The sequence below is a fragment of the Rhinatrema bivittatum genome, chromosome 16 (genome assembly GCF_901001135.1).
Source record: "Rhinatrema bivittatum chromosome 16, aRhiBiv1.1, whole genome shotgun sequence".
In the NCBI taxonomy this organism is placed as follows: domain Eukaryota; kingdom Metazoa; phylum Chordata; class Amphibia; order Gymnophiona; family Rhinatrematidae; genus Rhinatrema; species Rhinatrema bivittatum.
Genome location: NC_042630.1, coordinates 41,353,251 through 41,380,231, shown reverse-complemented (window position 1 = coordinate 41,380,231; position 26,981 = coordinate 41,353,251). Strand labels below are relative to the sequence as shown.

The 26,981-nt window shown below is 44.1% G+C and overlaps 1 protein-coding gene across 1 annotated transcript in view; it reads right to left on the bottom strand.

Annotated features, from left to right (window-relative positions):
• Positions 1–26,773, bottom strand: part of LOC115077505 (vomeronasal type-2 receptor 116-like) — a 58,134-nt gene extending 31,361 nt beyond the window's left edge. The window contains exon 1 of the mRNA XM_029579796.1: positions 26,373–26,773. Within this exon, the coding sequence (XP_029435656.1) occupies positions 26,373–26,773 (401 nt within the window). The remainder of the gene's footprint in view (positions 1–26,372) is intronic.
• Positions 26,774–26,981: the final 208 nt, after the last annotated feature.

Here is a 26,981-nt window from a genome sequence, read left to right as displayed (position 1 = left end):
GCATTTTTCCATTTCAGGCAGAGATTTTACCAGGAAAAAAAGGGGCAGGCTAGGGGGTTTTGGGTGTGTGATTCAGAAGTACACATTTCATTTGCTATTTTGTAAGAGATATATGTGTATATATTAGCAAACTTATCTGTACACTTTTATATCTGCTAATTGACTGGTTCAAGTGAATTTGGACATCTGCTGTCTGCAATTTTTGGGTGGGAGGATTGGGTGAAAAGATGGAAGTACAGTGTGAAGTGCTAGAGGGTCTGTGTGAGCTGAATATGGACTTGATGAATTGACAGAGATACTGGCAAAATGCTGATTTCTAATATGCAGGCAAATAGTATCAAAATGGCATAAATGCATGTTTTATAAATTGCCTGCCTGCGTAAAGCAGGATTATTACATGTACACATATTTTTTGCACATAAAATAATCATGTAAATATTTAGATAATAAGTAGAGAATGTGAGTGTTTTCCTGCACTGGATATATTCATGCATAGAGATGTGAATCGGAACCGGAATCAGTTCGGATTCCGGTTCCGATTCACATCGTGGGGGTTTTTTTTCGTCCGGCCTGATCGCGGTTTTGTTTATCGGCTGTGCCCGAGCCGATAAACAAAAAACCCACCCCGACCCTTTAAAACTAATCCTGTAGCTTCCCCCACCCTCCCAACCCCCCAAAAAACATTTTACAGGTACCTGGTGGTCCAGTGGGAGTCCCGGGAGCAATCTCCCGCTCTCGGGCCGTCAGCTGCCACTAATAAAAATGGCGCCCAATGGCCTTTGCCCTTACCATGTGACAGGGTATCCATGCCATTGGCCAGCCCCTGTCACATGGAGGGAGCACTGGATGGCCGGCACCATCTTTAAAAATGGTAAGGGCAAAGGGCCATCGGCGCCATTTTGATTAGTGATAGCCGACGGCCCGGGAGCGGGAGATCGCTCCTGGGACCTCCACTGGACTACCAGGTACCTGTAAAAAGTTGTTGGGGGGGTCGGGAGGGTGGGGGAATCTAAGGGATTAGTTTTAAAGGGTTGGGGTGGGTTTAGGGGTTATTTTTGTGTGCCGTTTTTCCCGCCTTCCCCCAAAACGATGAGAACCCCCACAAACAATATCGTGGGGTTTTCCTATTGTTTTGGGTGGGCCCCCGATTTCTGACGATTTTGAAAATATTGTATGATATTTTCAATCGTCCGAAGCCTGATTCACATCCCTATTCATGCATACTAAAGCAAATGCATGTGTTTCCAAAACAGAACTATGTAGTATTTTATAAACTGTGCAGCTCCATCACACAGTTTATAATATCTTAGGATGAGTCTCTACACATCCTCTTGTGAATGCAAATCTTGCCTATTTTATAAACAATCACTTGCATAGTTTATGTGCAAAATAATTGTGATACTGCATGAATAAACACTCAGAATTAAACACAGAGGCAGATATTTTGTAAAGCATGTTCACATACCATTTTGAAAATACTTACTTACAGGAGAATTTGGAATCACCAGTTTACTGATATCTCCACCAGTTTATCCAGTCCTTCTCCTGTTCACCTAGACCCTCTAGCACTTCACTCTGAATCCCCACCAGTTTACACAGATCTCTCACCCAAAAATTGTAGGCAACATATTATTCTTTCACTAGCAGATATAAATGTGAACAAATAAGTTTGATAATGTACAGTATTTGTGTATAACTCTTCCTCAATAACAACTACCACACACAATACTGAACCCTGCCTCAAAATGCTCTTAAACAACCTCGTTTTTCCCCTGGCAAAATATATATAGAAACCTAAAAATACATGCCTACTCTTAACATTTATTATATATGTGGAAACATGCCACTTTCATGCCTAATTGCCTATATGCTATTTTTTATGTGAGGAACTCTTTGAAAATATGTTCCAAATGATAGAGTTTGGTTGAGGGACAACAAAAATAGAGGGTTAAAATTGACAGCAAGAAAGATAGGGGAAATTCAGAACAGAAGAAGAATTATTAAGGAAAGGAATATATAAAGAAAGGAAGAAAAGTGTGGAAAATGGAAAGGGAACTGCAAAATTACTACAAACCCTCAGTATCTCCTAATGTTTGAATATTTTTGTAAAACTGAACTCTATAGAGATTTCTTATTCATTACCTGAGGGTATCTGTACATCCCTGTGATGCTTGCAGATGAACAGGTTGGAGAAGACATCAATTGTCCTATCACAGCTACTAATCTGCCCTTCTGATAACAGCGATAATTAGGAACTGGATACAGAAGATTAGATAATACTCGCAAAATGTTAAGCACTGAAATTTCATCACTGTAGCAAGAATCATACACCAGGAATCCCAGAGTGATGTTGGGTAAGAGGTCTGTTCTGTTGTTGATCTCCTCAATGGCAAAAGTAAAGGCCAAAAGATGCCGTAAGTAATGCAAATGCTGTCTGAAGGAATAATGTTATTATTTGATGAAAAGGAAAGAATAAAACTTATGTGTTTGTTTATCTCCATTTTAATTAATAATTATTATACCTTGCAATCTATTTCCACTGTTTTCCTATAAAAATGACATGTATAGCATGCTTTATTCAGTTTTATTACTATTCGAAATATTGCACTTTTACCATTTCTTTAGAAAGCAAATAACAGAAAGCAGACATAATTCTGATATTTTTCTATACAGCAAGAAAGCAAAGGGGTAGATTTTCAAAGGGTTGCATGTGTAAGATACGCGCGTAACCCCCAAAAACCTACCCCTGCCTCCCCCTCCGTGTGCCGAGCCTATGTTGCATAGGCTCGGTGATGCGCACAAGCCCCGGGTCGCGCATAAGTCCCGGGGCTTTGAATAAGGGGCTGGCCGGGGGGCATGTCCGGGGCATGGCAATGTGTCGGAGTGTGTCCATGGGCGGGGCAGCGGTCCATGGGCGGGGCCGGAGGCGTGACGGTGGTCCGGGCGGGGCCGAGCGCTCCGGCAGAACGGCCTGTGCTGGGGCAGGGAGCCAGTGGCACTCGCAAGTTACACCTGCCAGAGGCAGGCATAACTCCATGAAATAAGGTAGGGGGGATTTAGTTAGGGCTGGGGTGTGGGTTAGACAGGGAAAAGGAGGGAAAGGTGAGAGCGACAAAAAAAAAGTTCCCTCCGAGGCCTCTCCGATTTCGGAGAGGCCTCGGAGGGAACGGAGGCAGGCTGCTCGGCTTGGCGCACGCAGGTTGCACAATTGTGCACCCCCATCCACGTGCTGACCCTGGATTTTATAACATGCGTGCGCTGCCGGGTTGCGCGAACAAATCTGCGCCCTCGCGTAAGTTTAAAGATTTTCCCCAAAGTGTTCTATCCTATCATTCTTACAAAAACATTTTGATATCTCTTGCTACCTACTGTATCACTACCCAAAGTGATTCATTATTCTTCTATAAATTTTCTCTAGAATCACTTCATATAACTGACTAAATAAAGATTTAGGGGCGGATTTTAAGAGCCCTGCTCGCCTAAATCCGCCTAAATCCACCCGGATTTAGGCGAGCAGGGCCCTGCGCGCCGGTGCGCCTATTTTACATAGGCCTACCGGCGCGCGCAGAGCCCCGGGACTCGCGTAAGTCCCGGGGTTTTCCGAGGGGGGCGTGTCGGGGGCGTGTCGGGGCGGGCCTGATCCGCGCGGCATTTTCGGTGCGGGCCGTAGTGTTTCGGGGGCGGGCCCGGGGGCGTGGCCACGCCCTCCGGACCCGCTCCCAGATCACGTCCCGGCGCGCTAGCGGCCCGCTGGCGCGTGGGGATTTACGTCTCCCTCCGGGAGGCGTAAATCCCCCGACAAAGGTAAGGGGGGGGTTAGACAGGGCCGGGCGGGTGGGTTAGGTAGAGGAAGGGAGGGGAAGGTGAGGGGAGGGCGTTAGAGAATTCCCTCCGAGGCCGCTCTGATTTCGGAGCGGCCTCGGAGGGAACGGTGGTAGGCTGCGCGGCTCGGCGCGCACCGGCTATACAGAATCGGTAGTCTTGCGCGCGCCGATCCAGTATTTTATCGGATACGCGCAGCTACGCGCGTATCTACTAAAATCCAGCGCCTGATGCGCCAACAAAAGTACGCCAAATCGCGCTGTTTGTAAATCTACCCCATAATGCCTAGCTAGAATAAAGGATAGACATGTTAATAGTGCATCTTACTGCAGATTTTAATGTACAATTTCAAGCCTACACAAACTATCCTGATTTTAAACAGGATCCATATACAAGTTTATTTTGAAGGTAGGGTTGCTGTGCCATTAAACATACACACATTTATATACCCAATGCAAAACAGGATGCAAAATTATGCACATTAATAGTATGAAACCTAAGAAGGTAATCTTCAAAGCAGTAACAACATGCATATGGCTAACATACACTTAGGGAGAAATTTTCAGTAGCCCAGAAAAGTGCAGAATAGCATCTCCAAATGGATTTGTTTTGCATAAACCTTGACAGAAATAAACCTCATTCCTAACCAGGGTATGTTGGAATGATCCCAGGCTCTCAAATGTACTGCTAGTGCTCTCCTTAATTCAAGCATTGTTTCAAAGAGAGGCTTGGTCTGGAGTTCATAGGATGTAATATATATCGCGGCAACATGTCAAGTTGTGGCTGAAAGTTAATTTTAATTTGGTTAGTGATGACTAGGGATGTGAATCATTTTTCAACGATTAAAATTATCGTCTGATAATTTTAATATCGTCTTAAATCGTTATAGAACACAATACAATAGAAATTCTAACGATTTATCGTTAAAAATCGTTAAATCGTGTTAGTGCGCACTAACAGAAAATGATACAAATTGACACTTTCCAGGTCAGTAAAGGTCAGTTAGGAATGAATATGTGTTCCTATTGGCTGGCTGCCCTCTTATCTATTGATGTTACCAAGGTTTCCACTGAGGTGATGGTTGGGGGGATGGGAAATGGAACTGGAAACTCACGAACACCAACAGAAAATGAAACAAAGTGTTGACACTTCCCAGGTCAGTAAAGGGTCACTTAGGAATGAATATGTATTCCTATTGGCTGGCTGTGCTCTTATCTATTGATGTTACCAAAGTTCCCACTGAGGTAATGGTTGGGGGAATGTGAAATGGAAACAGTTGGAAGCTTGACAAAAAAAAGTAATGTGATGATCATCACTCATGTGACTAGAACTTGTTTGTTTATTATTTTTGTTAGCAGGCATGTGAAATGCTAGTGCATGTTGAATTTGCCAATCACTGTGCATTTTAGAAAGGTGGTCCTGGCTGGAACTATTATACACAGTTCAAATATATGTGGTAATTGATTGTTGGTAATTGTATTTTTTAAGTAGCCACACTGGCCACCAGTATGTTTACTTTTCCTCCTACTTAACTCACTAGCTCAACTTTATAAGAAGGGCTTCTCTGCTTGTGTGTTGCTTTTGTTTGGTGTGAGGAGAGCAGAAACATCAGATCTTTATTCAATCTACTACAGTCAGGCAGCTCCCCCCTGTCTGTGAAGCCAGCCTCTCACTAGTAATGCAGGCGGGATAGGGCACTGCATGCAGGAAGATCACAACACCCCTGGTGTCAGGGTTAGTGCAGGAAGATCACAACACTCCTGGTATTAATAGGGATAGGGCACTGTGTGTACATGAAGATCACAACACCCCTGGTATCAGGGTTAGGGCACAAGTTCTAGTCACATTGACTGATCACATTACTTTTTTTGTCAAGCTACCAACTGTTTCCATTTCCCATCCCCCATATACTGTCAGTAGGAAACTTGGTAACATGAATAAATAAGAGGGCAGCCAATAGGAATACATATTCATTCCTAAACTGACCTTAACTGACCTGGCTTAGTGCGCACTAACTCCCGTTAGTGCGCACTAATCGGAAAAAACGATTTTTAACGATTTTTCAACGAAATAATCGGCCAAACACAATTTTCTTCTCCTGCCACACGATTTCAATCGTTAAGACGATATGGCACACGATTCACATCCCTAGTGATGACCAATACAGTGGGGGCCATTTATCTTAATGCAGTTTCTTGATCTTTAATTGCTTCCCAAAATGCTTGAGGATCTTTTCTTTCACCATGACTGCCTTATAGAATTTGTTTAAGTGTCTACATGGGCAAAAGTGTCCCTGCAAGTTTTTTCCCTCCTTTATTCCACCTGCTGAAAAGGAGTTGCAAATTACACGTGAACATTTGAAAATGACTCTCTGCATGAGTACTTTACCCTCCCCCATCCCCTGACTTCATCATCCTCTCATCAATGCCCTTTTTTTTATTTGAGTAAAAGTATCTGGTTGTGAACATTCACTTACATTCAGTAAAATCAGCACATCTTTGCCAAATAAGAGAAAGAAGTATCTCCCCACCTGGCCCAAAACTTTGGAATGAAATGCCTGTTAAGGACTCAAACCGAACAAAAATTATTTTTAAAGAACCTGAAAATATGGCTGTTTGGAATCACATTCGGAGGGAACGACTACCTGTTTTTATTTTAAAATTACTTATTTTATAATATTTTATCTCACTTTTATTTTACTTCCATTTTTACACATTACATTTAATATAAGGCACATAGGGGGTTGTTTTGAAAGGGGCAGATTTTAAATGCCCTGCTCGCGTAAATCTGGATGGATTTACGCGAGCAGGGCCCTCGTGCGCTGGTGCGCCTATTTTGCATAGGCCGCCGGCGCGCACAGAGCCCCGGGACGCGCGTAAGTCCCGAAGCTTTTTAAGGGGGCGTGTCGGGGGCGTGTTGGGGGCATTGCCAAATGACACGGTGTTTCAGGGGTGTGGTGTGGCGTTTGGGGCGGGCCTGGGGGCATGGTTTGAGCCTGGGGGCATTCTGGGGTGTGGCCACGGCCTCCGGACCAGCCCCCCGGGACCGGAACACGGAGTGGGGCAGCCGGCCGACACGCGCAGATTTACGTCTGCATTTCGCAGGCATAAATCGTGGAATAAAGGTAAGGTGGGGTTTAGATAGGGCCGGGGAGGTGGGTTAGGTAGGGGAAGGAAGGGGAAGGTGGGGGAGAGCGAAGGAAAGTTCCCTCTGTGGCCGCTCCGAAATCAGAGCAGCCTCGGAGGGAAAAGGCAGCACGCGCTGGGCTCGGCGTGCGTAGGTTGCACAAATGTGCACCCCCTTGCGCACGCCGACCCCGGATTTTATAAGATACGCGCGGCTACGCTATCTACATTAATGGTGGGGGTGGAAGGAAAATAGAACCAAAGAGCTAAGAGAAACAGATAAGTATGAGAAAAAAATGTGTGAACCTTGCTGGGCAGACTGGATGGGCCGTTTGGTCTTCTTCTGCCGTCATTTCTATGTTTCTATGTTTCTATATTGGAAGCCCGAGGTACCCCTGGGAGGAGCCCGTAGGGACCCGGGCCACTTGGACTTAGGCGGGCCTCACAGGGTCTCCTGGAAGGATAGAAGTCCGGCATGCCCCCAGACAGAAGGGGAGCGCTGTCAGACTTGAGACTGGAGATGAGATGGAGCAAGGAGGACCAGAATAGCGTAGGTGATGACAAGGCTAGGAACAGAGCCAGAATCTAGAGATGTGGTCAAGATGATCGAGGGGTTAAAGGGGCAAGTAGAGAAGATAAGGCCATCGTGGAAAGGTTAAATGATTTCTTTGCTTCAGTGTTTACTGAAGAGGATGTTGGGGAGGTACCCATACTGGAGAAGGTTTCATGGGCAATGATTCAGATGGACTGAATCAAATCACGGTGAACCTAGAAGATGTAGTAGATCTGATTGACAAACTGAAGAGTAGTAAATCACCTGTACTGGATGGTATACACCCCAGACTTGTGAAGGAACTAAAAAAATGAAATTTCAGACCTATTAGTAAAAATTTGTAACCTATCATTAAAATCATCCATTGTACCTGAAGACTGGAGGATAGCTAATGTAACCCCAATATTTAAAAAGGGCTCCCGGAGCGATCCGGGAAACTACAGACCGGTTAGCCTGACTTCAGTGCCGGGAAAAATAGTGGAAAGTGTTCTAAACATCAAAATCACAGAACATATAGAAAGACATGGCTTAATGAAACAAAGTCAGCATGGCTTTACCCAAGGCAAGTCTTGCCTCACAAATCTGCTTCACTTTTTTGAAGGAGTTATTAAACATGTGGATAAAGGTGAATTGGTAGATGTAGTATACTTGGATTTTCAGAAGGCATTTGACAAAGTTCCTCATGAGAGGCTTCTAGGAAAAGTAAAAAGTCATGGGATAGGTGGCGATGTTCTTTCATGGATTGCAAACTGGCTAAAAGACAGAAAACAGAGAGTAGGATTAAATGGACAATTTTCTCATTGGAAGGGAGTGGGCAGTAGAGTGCCTCAGGGTTCTGTATTGGGACCCTTACTTAAGAACATAAGAACATGCCATACTGGGTCAGACCAAGGGTCCATCAAGCCCAGCATCCTGTTTCCAACAGTGGCCAATCCAGGATACAAGAACCTGGCAAGTACCCCAAAACTAAGTCTATTCCATGTTACCGTTGCTAGAAATAGCAGTGGCTATTTTCTAAGTCAACTCAATTAATAGCAGGTAATGGACTTCTCCTCCAAGAACATATCCAATCCTTTTTTAAACACAGCTATACTAACTGCACTAACCACATCCACTGGCAACAAATTCCAGAGTTTAATTGTGCGTTGAGTGAAAAAGAACTTTCTCTGATTAGTTTTAAATGTGCCACACGCTAACTTCATGGAGTGCCCCCTAGTCTTTCTATTATCCGAAAGAGTAAATAACCAATTAACATCTACCCGTTCTAGACCTCTCAAGATTTTAAACACCACTATCATATCCCCTCTCAGCCGTCTCTTCTCTAAGCTGAAAAGTCCTAACCTCTTTAGTCTTTCCTCATAGGGGAGCTGGTCATTTCCCCTTATCATTTTGGTAGCCCTTCTCTGTACCTTCTCTATATTTATAAATGATCTGGAAAGAAATACGATGAGTGGGATAATCAGATTTGCAGATAATACAAAATTGTTCAGAGTAGTTAAATCACAAGCAGATTGTGATAAATTGCAGGAAGACCTTGTGAGACTGGAAAATTGGGCATCAAAATGGCAGATGAAATTTAATGTGGATAAGTGCAAGGTGATGCATATAGGGAAAAATAGCCCATGCTATATTTACACAATGTTAGGTTCCATATTAGGTGCTACAACCCAAGAAAGAGATCTAGGCATCATAGTGGATAAAACATTGAAATCATCGATTCAGTTTGTTGCGGCAGTCAAAAAAGCAAACAGAATGTTGGGAATTATTAGAAAGAGAATGGTAAATAAAACGGAAAATGTTATAATGCCTCTGTATCGCTCCATGGTGAGACCGCACCTTGAATACTGTGTACAATTCTGGTCGCTGCATCTCAAAAAAGATATAATTGCGATGGAGAAGGTACAGAGAAGGGCTACCAAAATGATAAGGGGAATGGAACAGCTCCCCTATGAGGAAAGACTAAAGAGGTTAGGACTTTTCAGCTTGGAGAAGAGACGGCTGAGGGGGGATATTATAGAGGTGTTTAAAATCATGAGAGGTCTAGAACGGGTAGATGTGAATCAGTTATTTACTCTTTCGGATAATAGAAATACTAGGGGGCACTCCATGAAGTTAGCATGTGGCACATTTAAAATTAATCGGAGAAAGTTCTTTTTTACTCAACGCACAATTAAACTCTGGAATTTGTTGCCAGAAGATATGGTTAGTGCAGCTAGTATAGCTGTGTTTAAAAAAGGATTGGATAAGTTCTTGGAGGAGAAGTCCATTACCTGCTATTAATTAAGTTGACTTAGAAAATAGCCACTGCTATTACTAGCAACGGTAACATGGAATAGACTTATTTTTTGGGTACTTGCCAGGTTCTTATGGCCTGGATTGGACACTGTTAGAAACAGGATGTTGGGCTTGATGGACCCTTGGTCTGACCCAGTATGGAATGTTCTTATGTTCTTAAATGTGATATCGCAAGCGAACTGATTAAGAACAACAAGTTAGAATTGAATTGTTTCTTATCACCATTCAGCATTGTTTTTTGAGAGAGTTGGTTTTGGAAAAATTAATGTCACATAAAACAATTTACTTTCTCCTTGATCACTTTTCTAAAATTCATTGACAGTACATTTTAAGTAAAAATAAGGGATAAAGACCGGTGATTGCAACAATCGGCTGATAAACTTCTGTACCATCAGATTTGGGCCAATACTGAGGTCTTCCCTTCAACAAAATTTAAATTACTTTTTATAAAAAGATAAAATAATAAAAACGTATTTGATTGATAAAGTGTATAATTTTAGCAAATTGATCACATTTTTTTCTCATTAATTAATTAATACATTTTGTCAACTAGCTATTTTTTCTCATCAATAAGTCATTGTAGCAACAAGTTACTGAAAGATAAAATGACCTATAGACAGATAAGAAGCAATCCATAGTATACTTCAATGTATTTGGACTTCTTGATGCTTAGATTCCCATACAATATTGTAAGAAGTTAAATGTTATGAGCAAACATACAATCTTCAATGGTTAGGTTATTGAGAGAAACAGGAAAGGATATTTCTTGTGTGATTCCAAATTTAAGAAGATTGTGTGAAACTGAGATCCAAAGTTTATTGAATCATGAAAAATAGCTGAATACCTTTCTTTTTTTTTTAATGGAAGCAACATATTTAGGACATTTGAACTAATCACAAGGATGATTGCTTTCAAACAACTCCACATAGCCATGTGTATGCACGTGTCTGGCCATGCAGAGATATATGATAGTATTCTATAGTTTGCGTGTATCAGATATTCGTGAATTATAAAACAAATAAATAAATAAATAAATTGATTGTCTACCTCCAACACAGTGGTTCTCAACCTTTTTTCTGTCGGGACACACCTGACAGATGGTTCTCACATGCGTGACACACTGACCCATGATCGTCACAGGGCTAGATGTAAATGTACAGTTTGCATCCACGGGAACCCCCCTGATCCACAATAATGGATGTAAAGCAGAATTATGACATTCCCCATTCAACTCATCTACAAAAAAGATATTCTGGTTCTGGTGTCATCTCAGTAACAGCAACTCAAACTCCTTGTACTTTCAGGCTCAATAGCCCTACTTATGAAAAGACAGCAGTTTACCACCAATGCATGTCCTCTTGAGAAAACGCAACAAATAAGACTGATAAAACACTTACATGCTAGTAAAATATATCTGTAACAGACACAGAACCGACCTAACATACTCCCAGGATCTGTAGTAATGCACATAAACTAATCCACACACAGTTACACCTGTATTATGGAATACACTCAAACAGGAGCAACCCTATCTATGAAAAGGCAACACTATAAATATTAAAATCAGGCCCTAAAAACCAATACACCTCTTATTAGGAAAACAGAACTAACAAGCAGCTATAGATCCCCACACAGAAATAATTGTAAAACTATACTAATAAGCAGAATAAATGTTTCACAACAACTATGAACAGAATAACATCCAACAATTAAAAACTCATAAAAACTATTAAAAATTCTCCAAACACCAATAAAATATTTCAAAAAAAGCAGACACATCACATAATATTAAATAATTAAAATGGCAGTCAATCAAGAAAAATAAACTTAAAAAGCCACCTTTACTTACCCCCTCCAGCAGCTCTCCTACTCCTCTTCCATGCAGGCTGTAGCACACACCAGAAGCAGCAGTAGTGGCTAAGCTCTATACTCATGGTCCTCTTCCTTAGGGCCCATGTCTCTCACACACACACACCATACCAGTCATGCCCCCATGACCAGTTTCTGTCTCTCACACACCAATCATCTCCCAGTCTTTGACAAACACACCAGTCACCTTCCTGAACAGTTTCTCTCATGCCATACACACACACACAGGCTTCCCACTCCCGTGTTCCACTTACATATATGGGCTTCTCACTCTCATAATCACTTTCTCTTTCTCACATACACTCACCAGTCTCTCACTCCCATGCTTGTTCTCTCCACATGCACAGGCTTCTCATTCCCATAATCACTTTCTTTCTCTCACACATACACACACACCAGTCACCTGATCTCTCTCATGCATACACACACACAGGCTTCCCACTCCCATGTTCTCTTTCAGATATACAGGCTTCTCACTCCCGTGCTGTATCTCACACACTCCCATGCTCACTCTTCACATGCACAGGCTTCTTATTCCCATAATCACTTTCTTTCTCTCTCTCACATACACACAAACACACACCAGTCACTTGATCTCTCTCATGCATATACACACACACATAGGCTTCCCACTCTCATGTTCTCTTTCAGATATACAGGCTTCTCACTCCCATGCTGTGTCTCACACACACACAGGTTTCTCACTCCCATGCCCACTCTTCACCTGCACAGGCTTTTCATTCCCATAATCACTTTCTCTCTCTCACACATACACACACACCCGTCACCTGATCTCTCTCATGCATACACACACACAGGCTTCCCACTCCCATGTTCTCTTTCAGATATACAGGCTTCTCACTCCCGTGCTGTATCTCACACACTCCCATGCTCACTCTTCACATGCACAGGCTTCTTATTCCCACATACACATACACACATACACACACACCCGTCACCTGATCTCTCTCATGCATGCATACACACACATACACAGGCTTCCCACTTCCATGTTCTGTCTTACATACACAGGCTTCTCCCTCCCATGCTGTGTCTCACACACACCCAGGTTCTCACTCCCATGCTCACTCTCTTCACATGCACAGGCTTCTCATTCCCATAATCACTTTCTCTGTTACACACACATACACACACACCAGTCTCTCTCTCTCATTTCCATGCTCGCTCTCCACGTGCACAGGCTTCTCATTCCCTGAATCACATTCTCTCTCTCACATTCACATACACACCAGTCACACCGTCACCTTACCAACCAGTCTCTCTCATATACATGCACACACACAGGCTTCCCACTCCCATGCTTTCTCACATACCCAGATTTCTCACTTCCATGCTTTTTCTCTCTCTCTCTCTCTCTCACACACACAAACACACATCCCTGACTGTCTCACATACACATCAGTCATCTCCTTGAGCAGTCACTTTCATTGTCTCTCACATATACACATACATCAGCTCTCTGACCAGTTTCTCTCAATCACACACATACTCTCGATCAAATACATTCTCTCACTTACACACAGGCTCTCAATCACACACATTCTCTCACACACAGGCTGGCTGGCTGCTTCTCTCTCTTTCTGTCACTCACTTCCTCTCTCTCTCCCTCCCCCCCCCCCAACGGTAGCTGCTCCTCCTCCTCCAGCCCCCGCAGGCCAATAAGGAAGAATTCCATCGATCGCGGGAGGCTCCTGCTGCTCTCTCCTCTCCCGATTACCGTCTGCTGCAATAGCTTGGGGGCCGATGCTGCAGCGGCCGCTGCTACTTCATCACGCGGCACGGCCTTTCTTCTTCCCGCGCACCGCGTATCACTTCCTGGTCCGGGGGGGGGAATGCAGGCGCGGGAAGAAGAAAAGGCCAGCCGCGGATGCCACAGATTTTTTTTTTTTTTTTTGCACCGCTGCCGTTGCCGCTGGGCTTGAACGTGCTGATAGCCCGGCGGCAACGGCAGCGGTGCAAAAAAAAAAAAATCTGTGGCATCCGCGGCTGGCCTTTTCTTCTTCCCGCGCCTGCATTCCCCCCCCCCCCCGGACCAGGAAGTGATACGCGGTGCGCGGGAAGAAGAAAGGCCGTGCCGCGTGATAAACTAGCAGCGGCCGCTGCTAGTTTATCACGCGGCACGGCCTTTCTTCTTCCCGCGCCTGCATCCCCCCCCCACCCCGGACCCGGAACAGGAAGTGGTGCGCGGGAAGAAGAAAGGCCGTGCCGCGTGAGAAAGGCCGTGCCTGCTAGTTTATCACGCGGCACGGCCTTTCTTCTTCCCGAGCATCACTTCCTGTTCCGGGTCCGGGGGGGGGGGGGGGGGATGCAGGCGCGGGAAGAAGAAAAGGGCAGCCGCGGATGCCACAGCTTTTTTTTTTTTTTTTGCACCGCTGCCGTTCCCGCTGGGCTTGAACGTGCTGATAGCCCGGCAGCAACGGCAGCAGGGAAGAACGAGCAGCGGGAGGGACCGGGAGCCACGCGACACACCTGCCGGTGCTTGGCGACACACTGGTGTGTCGCGACGCACCGGTTGAGAACCGCTGCTCCAACATATGCACATATGTATGCTTAACCGCCAATAGATGCAAGTATTTCAGTACATTAAATGCACATACTTTTCCCATTTATTTTTAAATAAGATGCACAATCAGGCTAATTTTCAAAGGCTGGAAAGCAGAACAAATGGTACCGATCAGTGTTTCAAGGGATTCTTTATTGGAATATGCCCGACTCTAGCCGAGTTTCGGTCACGCAGGAGCTGCCTCAGGGGCTACTGTTCCAATGGTTATTTTTTATATGTCACACTTCAATGTGAGAGCAACACAAAGTATTGATTAGAATTCTTGATGGTTAAAGTTCAATCACTGGCTTTGATTAAAAGATTTTCTTTGCACCTGAGCATTTAAGAGATTTTCTTGAATCTTTTTCTGCCAATGGTGCCTCATAGAGAATTGTTAAAGAAAATTAACTGCTCTTGATCAGGGCTATACCTGTTACGATCCCGGTCACTAATCTAGTGACCGGGCTCTTACCTGGCTCCGTGGCGCCACGAACCGCCGGGTTTCTGGCCTCCAGGGCCGCATGGCAGCGGCGTCTCCTCATGGAGACGCCGCCGGAGACTCCTCCCCTCGACGGGGGAACGCGCGCGTGCGAAGGGCCGCGTTTTGAGGCGTCTGCACCCGGATGTGCAGACACGCCTCCGCTGACGTCAGATGCTGAGCAGGGGATTTAAACCGGGACTTCTGAGCTTCAACTTTGCCTTGCAACGAGGTCTCTCTTCGGAGTGCTAGTTGCCGTGGGATCATCTGATCCCTGCTCTTTGCTGGCCTGGTTCCTGATCTCTGCCTGCCTGACTCTGGTTTCGCCTGTCTGCCTGGTTCCTGATCTCTGCCTGCCTGACTCTGGTTTCGCCTGCCTGCCTGGTTCCTGATCTCTGCCTGCCTGACCACTACTCTGCCTGCTTGCCGCCTGCCTTGACTTCAGTTCGTGACCTCTACTCTGCCTGCTTGCCACCTGCCTTGACTTCAGTTCGTGACCTCTTCTCTGCCTGATTGCCGCCTGCCCAGAATCCGCTCCGTGTCTTCATTTTTCCGGTTCGCTGCCTGCCCTTACTCCGGTTCGTATTTCTTCTTGGATCCTTCGTTCTTCACCTAAGTCCCAGCGGTCCTGGTCCCTACGGGCTCCTCCTGGGGGGACCTCGGGCTTCCAGGGCGAAGACTTCTAAGTCCTAGCAACCCGGGCCTCTACAGCTCCTCTAGAGGGGTCACTGGTTTCCAGGTGAAGACTCATCGATACCATCGAGTTCTGCCTCCCATTTGTCTCTCAGCGACGGTCGGCCCAAGGATCCACTTCCAGATTGGACAATCATAACAGTTTGCAAGGCCATGGATCCGGCAGATCTCGCTGGTCTCCAGGCCATTCCGGGGCTGGCTCAACGCCTGGTACAGCAGCAACAGGTGTTGGACTCATTAGTAGCTACGGTGGAGCGCATGGCTACTCGAATGGACAATGAACCTCCTGCACAGGCTCCTGTTCCAGTACCGGCTCCAGTTGTCATGCTCCAGACTCCTACCCAGCTGCCTGCTCCTTCACGATACGCTGGGGAAGCCAAGGCTTGCCGTGGATTTCTTAATCAATGCTATGTGCAGTTCGCTCTGCTTCCCAACCAGTTTCCTACTGACGCTGTCAAGGTGGCATACATCTTCTCCTTGCTCGATGGCAAGGCACTCAATTGGGCATCGCCTATGTGGGAGAAGAATGACGTCGCTCTCTCGAATTTGGATCTGTTTGTGGCTGATTTCCGGGCCGCTTTTGACGAACCTGCTCACCAAACCGGCGACTTCAGAGCTCTTGCAAATTCGCCAGGGAGCACGCACGTTGGCGGAGTACGCTTTGGAATTCCACACCCTGGCACTCGAGGTAGGGTGGCGTGATGATGCCCTTCAGGGGATTTTTCTTGAAGGTCTAGCAGGTCGTATCAAGGACGTACTAGCTGCTAGAGATCTTCCTGAGGACCTTAACGCACTCATAGAACTCGCTGGACGCATTGATCAGCACTTGCAACAAAGGGCCAAAGAAATACGTCCGCCACGGCGGATGTCGCCCCTAGCACCAGCACTCTCCAGACCCCTTACCCCGGCTTCCCGGTCCACGGGGGCTTCCGCAGAGTCTTCTGCAGAGGAGCCTATGCAGTTGGGAAGGACTTCCCTGACTGAGGAAGAGAAACGCCGTCGCCGGACACAAGGACTGTGTTTGTATTGCGGTGGGAAGGGGCATTTCCTGTCTCGTTGTAAGGAACGGCCGGGAAACGCTCACGCCTAGGAGTGATGGAGGAGTGTCTCCTGGGCTGTCTTAATGCTGCTCCTCAATGTACCGTACCTGTAACTTTAGAATTTCCTGGAGGGTCTTTCGAGACACGGGCTCTGATTGACTCGGGGGCTGGAGGGAACTTCATCACTCATGCACTGGTAGAGCGCCTGCAAATAACCAAATGACCCCGAGAACCTCCGTTGCGAGTCACCTCCATTCAAGGGACCCCATTGCCCGGAAGCATTTCTGTGGTTACAGCTCCGATTACTCTCCAGACCGGACTACTTCACAGAGAGGTGATCTCGTTCCTCGTGTTGGAAAAGTCTGTATACCCTATAGTTCTTGGCCTGCCCTGGTTACAGCAACATTCTCCTATTATCCGCTGGGACAATTTACAAATTACTCAATGGAGTCCACAGTGTTTCCAGTCTTGCATTATGACCGCGGTGATTCCACCCATTACTTTGGCACACGCCGGGTCCTTACTTCCGCCTGTGTACAGCAATTATGCCGATGTGTTTTCTAAGGAAAAGGCGGAGTTACTGCCACAGCACCGTCCCTTCGACTGTGCCATTGAGTTTCTTCCTGGCACAACACCACCCCGGGGCAGGGTGTATCCTTTATCCCAACCAGAGACTAAAGCCATGTCTGACTATATTAAAGAAAACCTTGCGAAGGAGTTCATACGACAGTCCAAGTCGTCTGCGGGGGCAGGGTTCTTTTTTGTGGCCAAAAAGGACGGGTCACTACGTCCCTGCATCGACTACCGGGGTTTGAATAGTATCACCAGGAAGAACCGTTACCCGTTACCATTGATTCCAGAATTGTTGGACAGACTTCAGGGGGCTCGAGTTTTCACTAAGCTGGACTTAAGGGGGGCCTATAACCTGGTGCGCATCCGTCCCGGAGATGAGTGGAAGACCACCTTCAACACCCGGGACGGGCACTACGAATATTTGGTCATGCCATTCGGCTTGTGTAATGCTCCCGCTGTATTCCAGCATCTTATGAATGAGATCCTTAGAGAATTGTTAAACACTTGCATTATAGTTTACCTGGACGATGTCCTCATCTTCTCGCAAGATCTGGATACTCATCGCCGGCAAGTCCGGCAAGTTCTACAGATTCTCCGAGACCAGCACCTATTCGCCAAGCTAGAAAAATGTCTTTTCGAACAGGACTCCTTGCCCTTCTTAGGGTATATCGTTTCAGCCACTGGATTCAGCATGGATCCAGAGAAGGTTTCCGCCATCAAAAAGTGGCCTCAGCCTACAGGGTTAAAGGCGTTGCAACGCTTTTTAGGCTTCGCAAACTTTTACAGGCACTTCATTCCGGGATACTCCCGGCTGGTAGCACCTTTAACAGCCTTAACAAGGAAGGGAGCGGATGTTCGCCACTGGACTACTGAAGCTTGTAAAGCATTTCAAGATTTAAAAGACACATTTCTGTTGGATACTTGCTTACGCCACCCTGATCCGTCACCTCCCTTCGTGGTGGAAGTAGATGTGTCCAGTGTGGCCGTAGGAGCAGTGCTATCACAGCACTCCAGTTCGGGAACTCTACTACCATGCTCCTATTTCTCTAAAAAATTCACTCCTGCCAAGAGTAATTACGGTATAGGCGATAAAGAACTTCTCGCCATCAAGTTGGCATTCGAAGCATGGAGGCAGTGGCTAGAAGGAGCTCAGCATCAAATCACGGTTTACACCGATCATAAAAACTTGGAGTTCCTTTCACAAGCTCAGCGCCTCGATCCCAGGCAAGCTAGGTGGTCACTGTTCTTTAGTCGATTTGATTTTATTCTCAAATACCGACCAGCCTCCAAGAACATTCGGGCCGATGCTCTGTCCCGGAATACCATCCTCGAGGAAAAAGATGACTCTCCACAGTACATCATTGATCCAGCCAGAATCTCTCTCGCCAGCACAAGTGTATCCACACAAGGAAGAGTGGTAGTGCCTCGACGAGACCGAAGGAAGGTCCTTGAGTGGGCTCATGACTCACTTACAGGAGGTCATGCCGGCCGAGTAAGAACTTTCACTCTTTTAAATCAGTTTTACTGGTGGCCTCGGGTACGACAGGATGTACAGGAATACGTGGCATCCTGCCCAGTATGTGCCAGACAAAAGCCGCTCCCTGGATGACCTTGGGGTCTTCTGCAACCTTTGCCAATTGCCACAGAACCTTGGACACACATTGCCACGGATTTCGTGGTAGATTTGCCTCCCTCCGAGGGTAAGACTGTAATTTGGGTTATTGTGGACCGTTTTTCTAAAATGGTACATTTGGTACCTCTGGATAAACTTCCTACTGCACCTGAATTGGCAAATCTTTTTGTACAACACATCTTTCGAGTTCATGGTCTTCCGCAAAGCATAGTCTCCGACCGTGGGCCTCAATTTACAGCTCGCTATTGGCGAGCCCTTTGTAAGAAATTTGGGGTCCAGTTGAATCTCTCTACAGCTTTTCACCCCCAAAGTAATGGACAGACGGAAAGAATGAATCGGTCCCTCAAGTCATTTCTCCGCAGTTTCATTTCAGAGAAAAGAGATAATTGGGTTGCATTGCTGCCTTGGGCTGAATTCGCATATAATAATCATGAACATTCACTCACTGGCCAATCGCCTTTTCAAACAGTCTTTGGTCGTCATCTCAGGTCTCCTGCTCCAATACCCGTGGAGGTTGCTTCACCTGCGGCTCAGACTGTGGCTACTCAATTTCATCATCTATGGACTACGCTTCAACATCGACTTTCATCAGCTGCACAGAAAGCACAGAGAGCAGCAAATCGTCATCGACGTCCTGCTCCAACATTACTACCTGGTACTAAGGTATGGCTAAATACCAAGAATTTGCATTTTCCAGGTTATTCTCGCAAGTTGGCTCCTAAATTCTGTGGTCCATTTCCAGTGGCAGAACATATTGGATTAGTGTCCTACAGACTCCGACTCCCATCATCGCTGCGCATTCACAATGTGTTTCATGTGTCCCTCCTAAAACCAGTTGTGCACTCCCGTTATCATCACCTCACTCATGATGATGTCTCAGTTTCTTCTCTTGGGGATCCGGTCTATCAAGTACACGAGGTACGGGATGTACGATTTCGCAATCGTCGGTGGGAATATTTGCTAGCCTGGGAGGGCTGTGGGTCTGAGGAGGACTCCTGGGAACCTGCACGAAACATCCTAGACAAGTCTCTGCTGACCCAATTCCATTTGGACAATCCTGGGAAGCCCGGTCCTCTACGGAGGGGGCGTAAAGGGGGGGTACTGTTACGATCCCGGTCACTAATCTAGTGACCGGGCTCTTACCTGGCTCCGCGGCGCCGCGAACCACCGGGTTTCTGACCTCCAGGGCCGCATGGCAGCGGCGTCTCCTCTTGGAGACGCCGCCGGAGACTCCTCCCCTCGACGGGGGAACGCGCGCGCGCGAAGGGCCGCGTTTTGAGGCGTCTGCACCCGGATGTGCAGACACGCCTCCACTGACGTCAGACACTGAGCAGGGGATTTAAACCGGGACTTCTGAGCTTCAACTTTGCCTTGCAACGAGGTCTCTCTTCGGAGTGCTAGTTGCCGTCGGATCATCTGATCCCTGCTCTTTGCTCGCCTGGTTCCTGATCTCTGCCTGCCTGACTGGTTTCGCCTGTCTGCCTGGTTCCTGATCTCTGCCTGCCTGACTCTGGTTTCGTCTGCCTGCCTGGTTCCTGATCTCTGCCTGCCTGACCACTACTCTGCCTGCTTGCCGCCTGCCTTGACTTCAGTTCGTGACCTCTACTCTGCCTGCTTGCCGCCTGCCTTGACTTCAGTTCGTGACCTCTACACTGCCTGATTGCCGCCTGCCCTGACTCCGCTCCGTGTCTTCATTATTCCGGTTCGCTGCCTGCCCTTACTCCGGTTCGTATTTCTTCTTGGATCCTTCGGTCTTCACCTAAGTCCCAGCGGTCCGGGTCCCTACGGGCTCCTCCTGGGGGGGCCTCGGGCTTCCAGGGCGAAGACTCCTAAGTCCTAGCAACCCGGGCCTCTACAGCTCCTCTAGAGGGGTCACTGGTTTCCAGGTGAAGACTCATCGATACCATCGAGTTCTGCCTCCCGTTCGTCTCTCAGCGACGGTCGGCCCAAGGATCCACTTCCAGATTGGACAATCATAACAATACCATTTCTTCTTTCATTTTGTTGTCATTATTCCTCAAATCTAATCCCCTCCCCCCAACGAGAGAAGTTTGAGATTATACTTTAGCCATTATGGCAAACTTTATTGTTTTTTATGCTTTGTAAGAATGTTACATTTAATGACTAATCAAGTTTCTATTCTGTTATAAATGAATACTTTATATGTATTGAAAATTCAGAAATAAAAAATTAAAAAAAAAATCCAAAGTTGGTTCCATAAGTTTCTGTTTCCACAAACTATGATCTCAAAGTGTGAAAAAGTTATCATAATTTGCAGTAACTTAGCTCTTCACATAGTTATTAGTGCAAATTGCGATAAACTGCCTATTACCATAAAACACACCCCTTTTTCTATCACACGCGATATTTAGTGCATTTTGATAAATCCAGCCCACAGCCTTCGTATCACGGCAGTGTGCCGGCTGCCGGCTTTCACACCGAATAGTGCCACCGTGAAAGGTGGTGCTATTTGGCGCACTATTGCCGTTGATAATGTTAGTAACATTATCTCCAGCAGCGAATACACCACTGACTCCGCCCCGATTTTTCCCCTCACCCTAATTTGCATTCTATCGCATGCAAAAAGGCCCTTTTCGCATGCAACAGAGGCTTATCGCACGCGATACAGCCGTATCACGTGCGATAAGCCTTTGATAAATGACCCCCTTATATGTGTAAGTCCTGAATGCAGTCTTTCTGGAGTGAGTGGAGATGCTCCTAGGACTGGGTTTGGGGAGGTTTTTGTACTTGCACTTGTTCATTTGTATTTTCAAAAGTCTGTACTAAAAATTCCAGTGTACTAACTAAATACAGGAATTTTTGGTGGGATAGTTTTCAAAGTGAATGCACATACACATACATTCGATTTGAAAATTTGTATAAATTATTTGTGTACTTGTTGACTATTTTATGTGGGCCATTATAAAATGACCCCTTAATATTCTTTTCAGTCCCCAAACTCTGCAGTAGTAACCAGTCCAGCATCTGTCAAGGGAAATGGCTACTTCTAAAAATGGAATCTATATATTATTTGTACCCTAAGTTGACTTTTTTTGTTGTTTAATAAGCCTCTGTCCAGCATTACAGGCTAAAGACCGTGGGTTACTCCATCTTCTTCCCAAGAAATGTTAAACAATTTCAACTGACTATTAAACTATTCTATTAATTCAAAAGTTGCTCTATAAATTTGACCTAATGAATATTAAGTCAAATGTTATGAATATCTAATTCATAACAAAAGAGAAGAGATCCAAAGCAATGCATGAGTTTGGATACGGCCAGTTAACATATCCCTTGTACATTTGCCATTCACAATTGTACTCAAATAGTAAAATTTCAAAGGGTTTAGAATGCAAAAATATCAAATATGCACATAAGTACTATGTGCTTGTACATATGATCTTTTATAAATGTTGGAAATGTGTGCACCTTTTTCATTTCATGTGTTCATTTTACCAGTGGGAAAAAAGGGTCAGGGTTTCGAAATATACATGGTTGGTAGTTGCTATTTTGTAAGAAATATATACAGATATATATGTACACATGCTAGTTATTTATTTTAAAATATTTATAGCCCATGCACTCCAAAGTTCAGGATGGGTAATATAAAAACACTCATAATAATAAAATGAATCATTTACACACATAAACAGATTTCATCACAAACATCCTATTCAGCTGGATTGAGAGACTGATAGATTTAGAATAAAGGGACACATGAGCAGATGGAATAAGCATTTTAGAGAGAGTTTCTGAGTACTAGAGTTAGAGAGGAAGGCAGCTGCAAACAAATGTGTTTTAAGAGCTTTCTTATAGTCTTTTGGATCATTCAGGGTGTGCAAGTGTTGAGGGCAGGGCCGGAAAGAGAGAAGGCACATTTGTGTGTTATTGACTGTCTAGCCAAGTGTATGGAGGGGATTTCTAGCAAGGATTGGGATGCTAACTGCAATGCTCTGCTCGTAATTTATAACTTAAGGATTTGGTAATCAAAGGTGATGAGGCATGATGTATGAGATTGTACACAGGGCATGCAGTTTTAAATTAAATACGGAGCTGAATGGGAAGCTATTGGAAGGTTGAAGGGTAGGTGTAATGTGCTCAGTAAGTAGAGTTTTATATAATCTGTAATGGCCTAAGTGTAGAGTACGGAAGACCCTAGTAAAGAGACTTGCAGCAGTCTAATGATGCAATTACCAATGATTGCTATACAGTCCTAAACGTATATCATTCAAGTAGAGGTTTGAGGTGATGAAGGAGACACAGCATATAGCAGGAAGACTGCACAAATGTCTTTATGTGGGGAAAGGCAGGAATCAAATAGCTGTTTCTTTTATCGTTATAGAATGTGATTAAAATTGTTGCTTCTCCCACATAGTTCTTAAAATGCTAGGATAAATCTCCACATGAGCACTTATGTGTGCAAATGCTGTGCCAGGATTGGGTTTGAAAGGTATGCTCAGAGAGTAATTTTCAAACAGCTCACCTAGGCTAAAACCTGTGGGTGCTGGCAGGCATTAGCCTGAATTTTAAGTGTTGATTTATGTGCACACATATGCTTTGAAAATTTTTGGATGTGCACATAGCCATCACTGACATACATGCAGAAAATTACACCTGTACAGCAACAAATAAAATGTTGTGCTTGTATATTAACATGCGTACTATTGAAAATCAAATGCATGTGCAGAATTTCCATCTCTGCCACATCTCTGCCCACTGGAAGAGCATTTCGTAATGCGCATAAAAAATGTCTTTATCTCCTTATTTAAAACAATGTCCCACGCAGATCCATAGTTGTTGTTGGGCGATATAATAAATATAGATAATAAAACAGAATATACTATAACAAAACAATAAGATATAAAAGCAAGCACACTCTTTTTTCAAGAAATTTGTTTTTTGACCCTCTACATCTTGAGACTTCTTTGTTAGATAAAATCACCTTAAATTAGAGTCCATCTATAGCTACCTAAGGGGGTCATTTTCTAAAGCTATCTCATGCGTGCGCTAGCTAGATAGTTAGTGCATGCGAGCGCTAGCTAGCTCGGGGCGGAGTCAGCCCTGGAAGAAGAGGAGTTGGGGCGGCACCAGGGCCGACTCTGCGTAGATTTCCCAGATAGCGAAAGGTTCGCATGCCTTTCGCTGTCATTTTCGCACAGAATAACTACACCTTTCATGCCCAATAACTACACCTTTTATGGTGTAGTTATTGGGCATGACACCGGCAGCGATCGCACCGCCATGGTGCAATCACTGTAGGCTAACGCAGGACCACCACCCCCCACCCCCTGTTACCGGGGGGATTCACTATGCCTTGCGTCATTAGTGAATCCAACCCTAAATTTATAGTATTTTTTTCCTCTTTCCAAGATTGATATTTCTTTGTCTTATTTATTTGTCTATCCCCTCTTTATTATTGAGTGCTTGTAAGCAGTGATTGTATTAGTTTTTATTACCTTGATGTGTATTCTGCCATACAAGTTTTAATTTGCTTTTCTTTATGTATATAATTGAAAAGTATAATAAAGAAAAAATTGTTTAAAAAAAAAAAGCAAACACGCTCTTATCAAATAGCTTTTGCACATATTTTTATGCTCACAACCCCTGGGCAATTTTTAAAATGTCATTTGCAAACATAAACCAGTATTTATTCTCGTAAATCTTTTAAAAGATTTCCCCCGAAATATCTAGGTTTCCCATTTGTCATCTGATTTGATGTAGTGTAAATGCCATAAGAAAAAAACATTTGAAAATCTGATAGAAGAAGTTATACTTACCCTATACATTTACTTCCTATGGGTTTTACTTTAAAAATCTCATTGTCTTTTCCACTCAGCAAAGATAATTGGAAGTTGCCACCCAGTATGACATCGCCATCTCTAGAATAGTTATATGTTTTATAAGGATGAATCCCCATTTTCAGAATGCAGGCATCACTAGGATATGATTGTGTTTCCACAATACTGGGAAGAGTCAATAAAATCAAAATAGCTGATAACATCAGTCCTCACCCTCTATGTAAGCAAACTATTGATATCTCTGATTCACTATCTAACTCCCAAATTTCATTTATCTTTTTCTTATGAAAAGTGTTCAGTGCAATCAAATCTTTCTCCTAAGACTCTGCTTTCCACAATTATTAAGATTGTCTACATACAGACAGCATTGTCTCAGACCCTCCTAACATCCCTGTGCATGGATAGAAATGGTAGCGAAGCAGCAAACGTTTATACTGTAAATGTTTGGGAAAGTTTTCTCTAGAGCTCAAGAACAGTGCCAAGAATATTACACATTAGAAACTATAACTGCAAATTTAAAATCTCTGTAAAGGTCATAATAATATAAATGATAGTGGGCACAAAATGATAGCTTGCATTGTCCATGATAAATCTTCAGAGAGAAGAGAAGAGAAGATGGAAAACAGGACTGGCAAGTCAGGGCACAGCTGATGAGGTAATAATTCACAAAAGAAGTCAGTGATGGAAAGTTTAGTTCTATACTTTGTTTGGATTTTATTCATTATACATCTGATTTTCATATGTATATGTGTGAGTGATCAGAGTACAGAAAGTTGCAAATATTGCATATTATAAAAGTTTGTTTGCCTGTAACTATAGATCCTTACATATGAATGTTTTCATCATAGGCAGAAAGTAGGAGAATGTTATGGTTAGATCAAGACCTGGGTTTGATAAGTAGCTTGATTACCTCATTGAATCCAAGTTAAAAAAAAACCCAACTATTTGAAAGCCCTATGAAGTTAATACTACAAGAAAATTTTTCTGCCAACGGTCAGTTTATTTATTACTGCTTAATAATGAAATTATTTTCCAGAGAATCAGTAGAAGATTGTGCAATGGTTGCATAACCTCTCACAAGGCGTATGCTAGAGCATTCATGAGTACAGGTGCATATATTGTCATGGTTTTTTTTTTGGTTTTTTTTTTTTTATTGATTTATAGAATATTATGACAAGCACTGTCATTAACAAATCGGATATCTACAATCATAGCAATCATACATTTTACCATCACTAATTGTGTTACACTATAAATTTACTTTTACTATGGTAGGTATTCCTAAATACAAAGAAATCTAACAGATATCCAACCAATCTTGAAAGGAGCAATCAAAGAAAATTTTCAAATAATGAAGGTTTGCTTCCTTACTTTCTAAATCGATAACCAATACTCTCTACTTTATTCCCCAACATTTTTTCGCTTCCAAAAAAGTTTTCAAATCTTCTGGTTCAAAATATATATAAGTATTATTTTCATAACGAATTAAACATTTACATGGGTACCTTATCAGCATTTGGACACCCAATTGATCGGCCTGAGCTTTCATTTCAAGGAACTTCTTCCGTCTAACCTGAGTTACCCTAGTGACATCTGGAAAATCCAGATTTGATATTCAAGAAATTTTTTTGTTCTATTTCTGAGAAACAGTCTCAAGACTGTATCCCTATCTGAGGGGAAAACAAATTTGACGAGAACAGTTCCTTTTTTTTCTATAACATCATCACTTGAAGTCTCTAATAACTGAGATACATCTATCAAAGATGCTTGTCCCTCCAATAAATTGGTGGACTTTGTAAAATAAATTTTTGAAATAGGGGGAGAGGCCTCTTTAGGTATTTTTAAAATATCCATCATATATTTTTTAAACTGATCATGAAGAGTGGTAAATCTATTCAAGGGGAAATTAATCACCCTTAAATTTAAATACCTCGCCTCATTCTCCAACTTCTCTAAATTCCTGTTTTGTAGCTTATCCCCCTGAATCAAATTTATTTGGATTTTTTGCATCTGAGTTACTTTCTGTTCCATCTCTAACAATTTCTCATCATGCTTCTTTGCAACTTCCTCATTAACTAATATTCGATTATTCATCTGCAAAGTGATGTTTGTTAATTTCGAAATAGCACTTTCAAGAGTCACAATTGCCGTCCAAACTGAATCCAGGGTTATAACAGTAGGTTTCTCTATCTTCTTTATAGGGGAAAATGTAGTAGAGTCTTTCAACCCAGCTTCCAATACACCCAAGTGTAAGCTGGGCTGTCCATCCAAACTCCCCTGAATAGGTTGGACCTCTTCTACCCCCTGGGAAACGTTGGAAAGTACTTCCATATTCCCAGATGGAGTACTGGTCACTTGTTGTAATTCCTGACAGGGTGGAGGTGGAGTTTATCGGGGCTCCTGGGCTTAATGATATTGGCGAGCAAGCATGTCATTTCCAGGCTCCTCTGGTTGACTTGCAAGCGCTTCCCTCAGGAGCTGTTCCAGGAGAAAATTTTGAAAAAAGCTCTCTATTTTTCCTTGAGTTGAGGATATCGAG